At 33.4% G+C, this 13861-nt stretch overlaps 1 protein-coding gene across 1 annotated transcript; it reads right to left on the bottom strand.

Annotated features, from left to right (window-relative positions):
• Positions 1 to 5127: 5127 nt before the first annotated feature.
• On the bottom strand, positions 5128 to 12679 carry LOC133296150 (uncharacterized). The gene is made up of 3 exons (XM_061495098.1): positions 12521 to 12679; positions 10546 to 10756; positions 5128 to 9866 (listed from the first exon to the last, which is right to left on the bottom strand). The coding sequence occupies exons 1-3, from the start codon at positions 12677 to 12679 to the stop codon at positions 5128 to 5130; spliced, it is 5109 nt and encodes a 1702-aa protein (XP_061351082.1).
• Positions 12680 to 13861: the final 1182 nt, after the last annotated feature.

Genomic DNA, 13861 nt, shown 5'->3' on the forward strand with positions numbered 1-13861 from the left:
CAAAGGATCTCCCTGACGAATACCTTGATTAGGAGAAAATTCTGTCGTAGTTGATCCATTCCATAACAAATTCATTGTACATGATGAGACACAACACATGATCAGAGAAATTATATTCTCAGGCAAACCAACATCCACAAGCGTGTCTTTCAGAAACTCCCAAGAAATCTTGTCGTAAGCCTTTTCTAAATCAACTTTGACAGTCATCCAACCCTTGCCTCCTCTCTTTTTATTCATGGAATGGATGATTTCCTGAGCCACAATGATATTATCCGCTCCTTGTCTACCCTTAATAAAACCACATTGATTAGGCATAACCAAGTGAGCCATATGAGATTTCAGCCTATTAGCCACAATCTTAGTTACAGTCTTGTAAATAACATTACAAAGGCTAATAGGTCTGAAATCTTTAAATAATTCAGGCACATCAATCTTAGGAATCAAACAAATCAAAGTTTGGTTAACCTCTTTTATATTATCCGGATGAAGGAACACACCTTTCACAAAAGAGATAACTGACTCACCCACCTTATCCCACTGAGATTGAAAGAAATGAGCATTAAGCCCATCCTTCCCAGGCAACTTGTATGAACCAATACCACAAGATTATTTTTCCTTTGTTTAAAAACTTAATTGAATACCAACGAATTTGGATAGACTCTAAAATAATATTTTAAAATCCTAATCGAATACTAAGTAACTTTTTTTTAATTCTTTAAAATCCTAATTGAATACCAATTGATTTTATTGTCCAAAAATAATCCATTAAAATTCTTTGAATCTCAATCCAATACACCCCTTAATTTTTCCCTTTTAGCTTAAGATCATATATACTTTGATTCTTAAAATTTTAGAATGTATAAGAAAATTCTTCGAAGTTATTACTTTTTAAGTTTCATAACCAAAGTGCAAATAAATATAAGTTGGAGGGGATAGGTTGAACTTTTCCTATGAAGAAATTTTATTCAAAAAATGATCTCATAATTTCAGCTTAATAATTTTATTTAATTTTTTTTAGTGGAAAGACTAAAATACACATTTAAAAAAAATTAAGAATCACTATGCATTTTTAATGTTTAAGGATTAAAGTACAAAACTCTAAATTGAAAGAAATAAATTACTTGTTTTCCTTTATATTGGTAATGGTATATTCACACCAAATCAATAAGAGACAATATTAATGGGCTAATAACATTTTACATATTTATATGTAGTGTAAATAAATCAGATTTACTTATATATTAAAGGATTTTATAAGAGTTATGTTATAGGAAAAAAGATTGTGTTATGTTATAGAGATTCGTTGTGCCGTAGTTTTTTATTTTTTTGTTTTCTTCAAAACATGCAGGTCTCACAAAATGTTGTGTGTGTAGAAAACTTTTTGTGATAATATTAAATGATGAAAGCAAATCCCTATATTAAATTAGAGACTCTGTTGTTGTTGAAAGTTGTTAAATCTCTCAAAACCAAAGGTACATGTGGCAGCGCTTTATTTCCAGCAATTAAGCCAACTCAGTAAATTTTATTCTATGACAGAGTTACATATGCTATGAAATAAATATAAACCATTTTAATTGCAGTTTTGTAATAGATGACCATTCTTTAAGCTAAGAATTCACACAATTTGGGTCCAAACGACATGTATACAAATATACTCAACACGAATGCAACACAAATTGGAAATTGGGTTATAATCTTCAACACAAACACAATTTTGCAGGTTGACAGGATACTAAGAATTAAGGATGTCAAAATGAATCGACACGATATGACACATTTGAAATTGGGTTATACCTTCGACACCAATACAACTTGTTTATTTTGCGGGTTGACATGACACAAATAACTAGAGATGGCAAAACGGATTGACACGATACGATACAACAAATTTGAAATTGGGTCATAACATTCAACATGAACACAACTTGCTTATTTTGCGGGTTTACAGGACTCGAATAATTAAGGGTATCAAAATGAATAGACACAATACAAATTTGACACAATACGAATAGATGCAACACGAACACAATACGAATTTTTGTGGGATTACACGACAGGACACAAATGACACGCATACTATGAGTCAAAATAGTAATTGACAAAAAAAATTAAAAAAATATATAAAAAAATATAGGTCGAATTCATGTTGACACAACACGCGACACGAATGTTTTGCGTGTTTATGTTTTTTCAACAGGAACACGACACAAATTTTTTGCGGGTCAACCCAAACACGAATTTTCGAGTAGTATCACGGGTCGACCTATGTGTCATAACCTGTTTTGACACCCTTACGAAAAACCCGCAAACTCATAGTGTATCGTTTATTATGCGAGTTAACACGATACAATACGAATAATCCATCAACTCCAAATTGTGTTACTTGTTATGCGAGTCGACACGATACAATAAGACACAAATAATCTATTTACGACATGAATAACATGTAAGAAAATTAATACTGGCTAATTTTGATTTCACGGGTTGACATGCAATACGATATGAACTTTTTAGGGTCAGTTTTTGTTAACCCGAACATAGCACAAATTTAAAAACAATTCGATCCGAACACAAATTTTTCATTTCACGTTAGCGGATCGTATTGAAGTTTGGCACCCTAAAATTCAGTACTTATTTCACAGTTTTCTTATGTATGAAAAAAGTCATTCCAGTGTTAATAAACTGGTGTTTTTAACATTTTAATAATGGGAAAAAGGTATGTCATTTTAAATGACACATTTTATGTCCTTTTAATCTCACAAAGAGATGTGATCCACATTTTTTAAAAAATTTCCCTCACTCTCTCTTTCATGATTTATCTTTTTTTTATACAACTTTATATCCTTTAAAATGATACATATTTTTTTGCTTTAATAATACATAACCGGTTCAACAGAGTACCGAGAACATTAGGAAAAGAAGGGAAAGATAAAAGTCAAAGGATTCAAAAACTAGTACCTTTCATATTCACATACCCAATTTTGCAACAATAGACAAGCACGTAAAGTGCGAGCCCTTGTGGGATGTGTGGTAGGAGAAATTATTTTAAAATTTTGGGAATCTCAGATTGGGAATTTAATTTAGGGCTTGCAATTTCTCATATTGCATGAGAAATGCAAGTTTCCTACAGAGAAAGACGTGGGGCCCACTTTAAAGAAAAAAATAAAAATAGAAAAGTGATTGGCACGGACATCGAAATGAGAGTGTTAGGAGAGGAGATTTCTCATGCAACATGAGAAATCTTTTAACCTTTAATTTACTCATGTTTGGTACGAAGATTGTAAATTTTTTTATGAACAGTCGGATTCCCGAGATTCACATTTATGAAGAAAAATTCCATCTTAAAATGCCACCAAATGGGTAGTATTTTGAGAATTCCATGGGATGAGAATATTTTAAAATACACATTCATATTAATATTTTGTAATCAACCAATTCAACTTTTCCGACAATATTTTGACTTACCAAACAACTTTTTAGTAATATTTCTGAAAAACTCATTTTTTCACCGTATTTCTAAAAATCGTGATTCCCGAATATAAAAAATTTCTCCTTTACCAAATGCCCCCTTAGAATAATAATAAGATTGTTTCTTATGACCGAAAAGTCCCATGTGAGATTAAAATCAACTTCTTTGCAAATATGTATGGATCATATAATCTATTTTCTCTCCTATCCTCGCAGGTCGAAGAACTTTGTGTACCAAATTTTGCCCTTTAGACAAGCAGACAGATTTCCTTAATCACGGCATAGATAAAATAGAAAGGTGAAAAAAATATACAAGTTCACAAATACTGACAAGCTACAAAGTACAAACATATCAAATGGATACAAATCTCATGCAGGCAAAATTCTTCAATTGGATCTCTTGAAAACCAACATTAAGTAGTTGAATCAACTAATACCAAAACCATGAGTTTAGCATAAAGTAAAAATCATGGAATGAAAAACTATATCATAAATTATGACTTGGACAACTGTTCAGTTCAAATACATTCCAGTCCTTAACCTAAACTATATCATAAGTATACATGCTTTGGTTTTCCGATTTAAATTTGGGGAAACAGGAGAATGTTTCTTAACAGCGTTAACTAAATGCAAAAGTGTTGTTTACTAAGGATTGAAGTAAAGCAACATAATTATTCATAGGAAAAATTGCTTCTCCCGCAACAACAGAAGATTTAGGGAAAAAAAAATACGGAGTATTTTAGAAGTTTTACTTTGCACTTATAAATAAGAGTAAACACCATTTTTAGTCCCTGACAATATCTACGAAGTTCTTTTCAGTCCCTGGCAATAAAAAAGGACCAAATTGGTCCCTGAAAGTACAAGAAAAGGGCCACTCTACATATTTGGGAGTTGACACAAGGATTAACATGGCCCTTTTTTTGTAATTTCAGGGACCAATTTGATCCTTTTTTATTGCCAAGGACTAAATAGGACTTCGTAGATATTGACAGGGACTAAAAATAGTATTTACTCTATAAATAAAAGATTTTATTAGTGTTATGTTACCTAATTTAAGTGTTGTTTCCAACACATACAATAAATAGGAGAGAGAAAGTGAAATAATGAAAGAGAAAGAAAAACATATAGACCCACCTCTTTAATGTGAACCCCACCTCTTTAATGTGTGTGTAGGAAAGTGAAATTATATTATGTTACATGATAAACATAAAACCCATAAATAAAACACTTTCTCTATAAGGAATTATATTAAACCATCATTTTCCTTTTAAGCAATCATATTCCTTTAAACTATATCGCTTTTTCTATAAAGAATTATATAAATGAACTTATACACTGTAAAATTTCAAGACCACTAAGTCAAAATGCTCATCAGATAAAAGTAAGGAAGCAAGAGATTATAGAAAAAGATACTTTAGTTACAGTGTTCAGTCATACAATAATAACAATGCATTGGCATGAGAATGGAGCAAAAAGTAACTCAAGTCTTGCTTGCCAATGCTACAAACTAATTTATGGTCATTAGATAATCACACACCACTTTGGAACAAAATTAAAAGGAACAAGCAAAGTCAAACATATTCTATGAACAGACACACACATAGATTCTAGTAACAAGCAAACCTTAAAAGATCTTAAAGGAAGATCTGTGCAAAAGACTTAGTCAGATGGGAAAGCAGAACTGAGAAACTTCTCATCTTCAAAGAAAATCTGCAAATTCTTGGACTCCATTAGGAACTCAATTTCTTCATTTTTGAATTTTAGCACAAAAGCCAACACGATCAGCTCAGAGAGTGCAGGTACATGATCATGATTCTCACGCAAAACACCCTCTGATATTGCTTCTGAGAAATATGTAGCATATTCTATCATACTTGACTCTCCATGAAGCCAGTTCATCCTCTGAGTGAAAAACTTGGAACATGTCCTTTCCCAGCGTACCATTCTGTTTGCTTTCTTGGTGATTGTGTCCCCTGATGATAGAGTTAAGCTATAGCTTACGTTGACTGGTTCTGTTGACTCAAGAAAACTCAGGTTGAGAAGACCTTTAACAGCTTCATGTCTCTTTTCAGGTTCCAATTTTAGGCTAGAACAAGCAAGAAAACCAAGAATAAGCTTAACCAATCCCTTTATGTCAAAAATACTACTTGGATCAACTTCAGCACCATTCAGTAAAGATGAATCTTCTTTGCTCACAGATTCAGAGATATTTCCAGCACCAATTTTTCTGTAAATGTCAAATAATTTACACCTGGACAATGGTGCCAAGTTCTGCTCAGGACACCAGACAAAAACTTTCTCCTGCTCAAAAAGCTTCTTCAAATGAAGGTTATCTGGAATAAACACATCCTCCTTATCTAACAAAAATATTTCATTGGTGCCTGATGTTGCTGGTAGTTTCCTCAAGCTGCCAGAAATTTTGTTCTCCGTATGTGTGCTAAAGTGTTTTAAGATAAACATCCAGAACTTAAAGCACTTGTCATATGACAATTGTTCCACTGAACTCTCCCAATCATTCCAAAGGTTGAGATAATCATCAACTGAGGGCTTGGTCCTGACATCCAAGGCAAAGGTAAAAAAAGGAAGGATCTTCTTATCATAGACATCCTCTAGAACATGAAATTTTGAACCAAAAAGATTATCCGGGTCATGTATAATACATTCTTCAGGATTGACCCACTTTCCATCCTTATTTCCACACCGAATCCAAATCTTTTTGGAAGCTTCATCCTTAGGTCTCCAGTGGTGTTCATTCAAGTACCTATATATTCGCACAATGGTGTCATAATCAGAGAGAGAGTCAAGGTGACTGGCAACTATGAAACACCCTTCCTCAACATCAACAGTGACTCCTATTTTTTTTATTTCATCCTTGAAAAAAGCAATTTTAGGTCCATAAAAGCTCTCGTCAATGAAAGGGCCATCAGTTTGCTTCAGATACAAATTCCACTTGGAATCAAACAACAAACATTTATCTGGAGACCTATAACCAGCATGGGTCTTCAACCAATTTTGCGACAATCTTTTGGTAAAATCATCTTCCATGGCAAGCTTATGCTCTTTCATTAGACGTCGGATGCATTCCAATAAAGAAAACACACTTTCAGGAGTAATGGTAGAGGGATCTGAAGGAAATTTCAGGCATTTGGGCACAAACTTCACTCCATCTTTCAATTCAGTAACAACACCAATGCTCTTCAGCTCTTCCTTGTACTCATGTATTCCCTTACCATAACAGTTGTCACTGTCATCAATGAAAGGGAGTAGAGTTATTGAAGAGATTGATTTCCACTCCAGACTATATAAAATGCAGTTTCTTGGGCACCTATAGTCACCAACTCTAGTATACAACCACTTCTCAGTATGCATGATGATTGAGAAATTGGAAGGAAAGCTATATTTAGTTCCCTTCAGCAGCCTGCAACATGAGAGGAATGGCTTAACATGGTTAAACGAACCTTGTGATGCCTTCTGTTTGAAGAGAATAGAAATGTTATTCATAGCCTCCTCAAAATCAACCACCACCCCTGTTTGCTTCAATTCATCTTTGTAAGTGAAAAACTTCCCTCCATAGTATTTATGATCAATCACAGGAATGCCATCAAATACCTCCAAAAAGCAGCCCCATACAGGATCATACAAGAAACATTTGCCTGGTGTTTTGAAACCCATGTTAGTCTTCATGCAGCTCATTCCCTTGAGTGAATTTATGAGTTTGCTAGATGCACGCGAGAATTGTATGCATTCCATGATCAAAAGAACTGCATCAGCTGTCAAATTGGCCAAATTTGAGGTTGATCTTAAGCAATCAATGACAACTTGATAATTTTTTTCACTGAAGCCAACAATAACACCCAGCAACTTGAGCTCCTCTTTGAAATTATATATTTCCCCGCCAAAATGACCATGATCAATGAAAGGTATATCACAAATTTGTGATGCAACTTGCCATCCTGAATCATACAATACAGACCCTACAGGAGACCTGAGACCATGTGATGTCTTTAGCCAACTTCCCTCTCTGATGCTTTTGACAAATTCGTCTAAAGGAAGATGACTCTGTCTCATATATTGGATGAATTTAAGCATCAAAAGAACATGACTCTTGCTTAAAGGGAAAGAAGCAGCACGAGACATTAGTTCACTCCCAATGAATTTACATGCTTCCTCATAACTGAACATCACCCCAATTGTTTTTAACTCCTCCTCATAAGCATTTATTCTATTATCATAGAAGCTCTCATCAACCAATGAAATGTCAACAAGATCAGAACCATTTTGCAAAATTCTTCCCAATGATGAGCGAATTAAGAATGACTTCGAAGGTGGTCTCCATCCATTGGCTGTAACTTTAAGCCAGCTTCCTTCCTTTATGCATTTCAAGAATCTCTCTGGCAGACGCACTCCCCTAGACTTCAGGTTCCGAATCCAATCCAAAAGCAAAAAGGCATTGTCTTTGGTAAGTGGGGTATCTACAGCAGAAAATCCAGCATTTGGGGGAGATATATGAGGTATATCTGAGGCTTCAGCATAAGTTTGAAGGAATTTGATCAGCTGTCCAGAACCTGTATATTGGCCTGCATAATAACCTGAAGTCAAGTACTCCTTTCCCAGCTCAACATAATCTTCATTTCTCCATGGATTAGAAACAATCAAATCTGCCCATTTGCTCACATTTGCAGGTACAAGAACCCCTTTCCTGCTTTGTGTCACACATCCATAGTTGTCGACAAGTGGCATAGAACTACACAAATCATGAGCATCCCGGCTTGATAAATAATCCTTTGAGAAAGAGTGATATAAGAAATGAGCATATGAAACGGAAAGCTTGCTGTTATTCTTAATAGAACTGCAAAGGACATTAGCTAAAGTGTAGACATTCAAAGAACGAACATTAACTTCATTTTCTAGCCATTCCAGCAAAGTCTGCTTCTGGGGCAATCGCCCCATAGCTTGTTGAGTGATTTCCGGCATAAAAAACTGGTTGGATGCACAAGCAAATTCCCGGTTCCAATCAATCATCCAAGAGCAAGGACAAGACTGACTAGAATCTGCTAGGACTACTCGCTTGGAACCATTGTGCTGAGTGCATTCAGTAAGACTGAAATGGGACAGACTCCCATAAGAATCCACATATTTAATCAAAGGAATGTTCACCATGTTTGAGCCACGAAACCGTGAGGTCCAGTTTGTAGCAACAAACAATAGAAGCTTCAAATACACATCTTCTGATACTCCATCCACAAGATTAGAACTCTGGATGCACATTGCATACCAATCATCATTGACAGATTGTACCCCTAAATAATTGAGTATGTGATCATACTCGGTCTGATCAAATGAAGAACACAAGATTTTCCTTCCACCATGAGATGACAGGTCAAGCAAGTGTACTCCTTGTGCCCGAGCCTCAGTCAAAATATTCCAGAAATCAGGAAGTAGCCTGCCAACTTCACGAGGCTTATAGAAGTGCTTCTGCTCCGTGTATGTCTCGATCGGAATAATACTTTCTTCCACCAGTTTTGCTTTGATTTTCTCCCTCACATAGTTTAATTTCTCATAGGGAGAACTGTCAATGGGAAGGAACTTGAACATCCGGGGCAAACTGGAAACTGGAGCCTGATCTGATCCTATGACAAGTGTTTTGAATGCATCCATAAAAGCTGATGGAACGCACTCTAGTATCCCTTGGTTCCACTTATCATCCATGAGTATTGTCTCCCTTGATGAAGCCAGCACAAAATCTGCTTGAATTATGAAGGGAAAATTAGTTACCATCTCTGTAGGAAGAAATGCATAGACCCCTGGTAAGCTCATTCCTCTATGAAGCCTCTCCTGATTTGGAAAGGCTAATGTTATAACCCACTCTTCCACATCCATTCTCCTTTCGACCACATTTTCTAACTTCACAGGAAACTTTTGCTTCCACATGTAGTAGCTACATTCCTTTTCAGAATCACCTTTTTCTGCCGCAGATAGATGGAGTGTGTAGGACTCAGCATTCATGTTTTTCCTTGTCACAAAGTTAACCTCGCTTGAAATAGATACAGCACTGACAGTGTTCAGGTTTGGATTCTCATTATCTTCTCTGACAGAAAGGTGTCTGATTTTTGTAAGGAACAAGAGAACTTCTGGATGAATGCTTGAGAGCTGCTGTTTCACTGGTTTGACCTTGTCAGGCTTCAGAGGTAAGACAATTGTTGTAGTTGGAATAGAATCATCACCAGCACCATATATTTGCTTTATATCAAGAAGGGTTGGCTTCTCCTCGACCCATTCAGGAACTATGTAGCCAAGACCACAATGTGGACAAGGCTTCTCATTGAACCGTATCTGATATCCATTGCTAAAAATATAAGGCTGAGCAGTAATCAGAAATACACTCTTGAAACCAATTCCTGCAATTCAACCATGGTAGAGATTCTGTCAAACGTTTTCTCCTATTTGTTTATTTGGCTTCTTTAATGCTTATCCTTTTCCAAGAACAGTAACATATTTAAATTTAAGATGAAGAACAATTACATGTTTAATACCATTTGCTAAAGCATTGTTAAATTAGTCTTTGTTTCTTTTCTCTGGTATTACAACTAAGGGCCCGTTTGGATAGGTTTTTTTCTCTCCAGAAGTTGCTTTTTTTTATTTGAAAAAAAGAACTTTTTATTTTTAGTTCGTTTGGATGTCTGCTTTTAAAAAAGCAGAAGTTACAAAAAAGTCAAAAACCTACTTTTTTCTGAAGCTAAAAATTTTAACTTCATAAGTCAAAAGTCAAATATTTTTTTCAAAATCTAAATATTTTTATAAAAATATAAATAGTTTTAACTTTTGTAAAAAAGACTTCTAAAATAAGGAAGAGATAAAAGTTACTTTTTTTCAAAAGTGCAAAGAAACGGGCTCTAAAAGATTCTCTTCACATAAACAAACTTCTTGGCAATGAATTGATTAAAGCTAGTTATATGCATATATGTACAATTCATCCAGGTATTAAAATACCATTTAAGTTATTTAACTAATCTTCATTGAAAGCAAGCACATAAAAACAAGTCCTTCATGAAACAAAAATTAAGTGTGAGAAAGTACCTTTCTCGCCAATGTAACCACTGCTCCTGTTCCCTTTCTTTGTGGACCGTCCAACACCGCAGATAGATTCAATGTTTTTGGGAGAAAACCCCTTTTCATTGTTGAAAATTAGTAAAGTGGCTGGAGCACCAGTAGCTGTTATGTCCTCAGAAGTTATGATGAACTCTAGTGTTGGACTCACTCCTTCTAAGTACTGATTATCTTCTGCATTCTGTGAAAATGACAAAAAAAAATTGATGATGGTGAATCAACCACTATAGTAGAACAACATAATTGCATCATTCTAGTTACAGTATCTTTGTTTAATGCATATATGGTGCTAAATATATACAAGAAATTTTTGCAGTACATAATTGGTTTTTTTGGTCAGTATCTAACACATACAGCTTTTTCACAAAATAGGGATATGATCACTCCTTTACACTGCTACTGAGTACAGAACAACTAATGTTGTCTACTGAAACAAAAAACATATTCAGCTTACAGAAACTCAGCTAATAAATTTGTCATTTATATAGTCTCATATCTAACAATTCCATAATGCTACATCTTTTAAAAATCATATATGAACCCTTTTATGTTCTGATTCTATATCACACATTCAAGAAAAAGAAAAAGAAAACCCAATCCCGGTGCACAATGCTCTTCCGGTCATTGCTGTTACATTTTTACAAAGAGATTATTTATCGAGCTCGAATTTATCTTCCGGTCACAAAGAACAACTTTGTCATTTCTCCAACACTTACTTTTCAATAACACATTGGAGAAATCTAGTAAAAATATGGTCTTAAATTTCTGAGAAATAATGATGACTTGGCATTATAAGTTTCCAATTTTTGACTGATGCGCAAATTATATTATATATGGGAAACATCTATGGCTTCTAAAAGCTCATTACTTCAAAATTATATAATGCGACATCAGTTTTCATTTGTCTTCTAAATAAAAAAGTTGAAGTTGGTACCGTATGTATGTATGAACTAAAAATATTGTCTTAAAAAAATTAATGGCATTGTTCATTATTAATGTTATTAGAGAAAAATATTTTAAAAAATAAATAATGACACTATATATGTCATTAAATGTTAACTATCAAATATAAAACTTCTTATAAATTATAAATGCATACTACATAAGATTTAGTTTAACATGTGTTCTGTCTGATAGAAAGAGATATCCATCTTGTCGATGACTGGTATATTTTATGTAGAATCCATGTGCCCTCTATTAGGTATCACTGTACACAAATGTGTAACCAGGTTGCAAGATTATTTTAATGTCATAAAAACACTATCATAAATTTTCAAACTAAGGAAAAATAATGTAATAATAATCTTATGGTATCTTCTTTCTTTTAAATAAAGAAGTTTAAAGATATAAATTTTAGCAGGAGCTACTATAAAGGAATTTTAACTGAGAGACAATGCCGTGCTTTCATCTAAAATCTCAAATTTTTAAGATTATGGATTCGATCTGCATGTATACGTATTCAATCAAGCATTGTTTAAGCCTGTCCTAAGACTAAAATAAATAATAATAATAATAATAAATAAAACAAAAATAAAACAAACGAAAACCAAAATGAAAACAGAAAATAAAATAAAATAAAATATTTGGACAACAGTGATTAATCAAGGGAAGAAACAAGATAATATACCTGCTTTTTTTATACTTCTACTTTATCTATTTTTTTATATATATTTTTTTAAGTAAATGTCTACTTTATCTATTTTTCTCCGACAAAGTTACACTCTTCTCTTACCGTTGATCTTAGTCTTACCCTAAAGTCACGAAACTTTTACATATAATAGAATCAATAACCAAATTGACAGTATAACTTATATAGAGAGATTATCAATGAGCATATATATATATATATATATATATATGTGCATTATTATAGAATCAATAGCATAGCATGTATGAGAAAAGAAACAAAATAGGGAGAGAAAAAAAAAGGAATGATGAAAAGTACCTGAATGAGTTCCATGAGGAAATGAACATCTTTGGCATAAAGTTCAGCAGAGAGATTCCTGATAGCATGATGAAGGTCCTCAGTCAATGAGTTGGGTTCTCCACCAATGGAGAACTTGCTCATTCGTAACTCTTCAATGTGCTCCTTAGGTGTTGCCATTACAAAGTCACTGCTGAAGAATACAAAGCACTGTGAATGTGTGTAAAAGAGAAACAAGACTCATCAATAAGCAGATGAGAAGAAGTGAACTATTTTTGGTTTACTTAATAACATATATATAATGTAGGGAAATCATTATCTCCTTCTACGTGAGATAAGAACTTTTTCTTACACAAATTCGTTTTCCGTGTCAATTAATTTTTTTTTTTTTTAATTTAAAATGTGAGACCCATATTTAATTTATCTCTACTTTTTTTCTCTCCTACTATCCTACAACCTAAGAAAATATGCACGTATAATGTATTAGAGAAAAGTATGTGTCCTTTAAAAGGACACACACTTATATTCTTTAAGAGAGATAGAGGAATAAGCTATGGAGGAGAGAGAGTGGAGAGAAAAGTTTAAAATTTAAAATTTTAAAAAAAGCAGTACATTTATCTAAAAAGATGGTTCTTTTAAATGATAGGCATTTTTTCCAATGTATTATGTATAATTGGGAAGACGAGAAGACTACTTCGTCAAGGAAGGTAAAAGTTAGTCACCATCATTTCACTGTCATATCATTTATTGTACGGTAAAGTGTAGTGTCCTTCCAAATTTCATGACTAGAATTTTCCTTTGGATATTTAATCGACCGTATCGACACCGACCTTAGACATGAGGCACTAAATATGACATAATATGACGGAAAAAATTAATATTATGTTATAGAAAAATTATTAGATTATGTTATAGAGATAATTAATTGTGTGGTTCATTATTTTTAAAAGAAAAGAAAAGTAAAAGAATTGATGGGTCCACTTTTATGTTTGTATAGAAAAATTGCTTGTGTCATGTAAAAGGAGGAAAATATTACCTTAATATGGTACTCTAATATATTAATTCTAACAAATATTAGATTTTGGGATATATTTTGATATTAAATAATATTTTTAATTTATGTAGTGTATATTTGTTATGGAATATTATCTATATCCTAACTACTTACCTAAGAATATATCAAAGGATAAATCTTCAATTATCCTAACAATATTAAACAGCAAAAATACTCAGGATAGAAGCCTTATCTCAATAGAATGAAGGTTGAGTCTTACTACAACTGGGAGTTCAACACAGACTCTAAAGGTAACCCTTATAAATAAGAGGTTAAAGACCACAGGTATACACTTTTAAGCTATTTAT

The sequence above is a fragment of the Gastrolobium bilobum genome, unplaced genomic scaffold (assembly GCF_033153095.1).
Source record: "Gastrolobium bilobum isolate Gb01-03AN ecotype WA unplaced genomic scaffold, APGP_CSIRO_Gbil_v1 utg8217, whole genome shotgun sequence".
Classification (NCBI taxonomy): Eukaryota; Viridiplantae; Streptophyta; class Magnoliopsida; order Fabales; family Fabaceae; genus Gastrolobium; species Gastrolobium bilobum.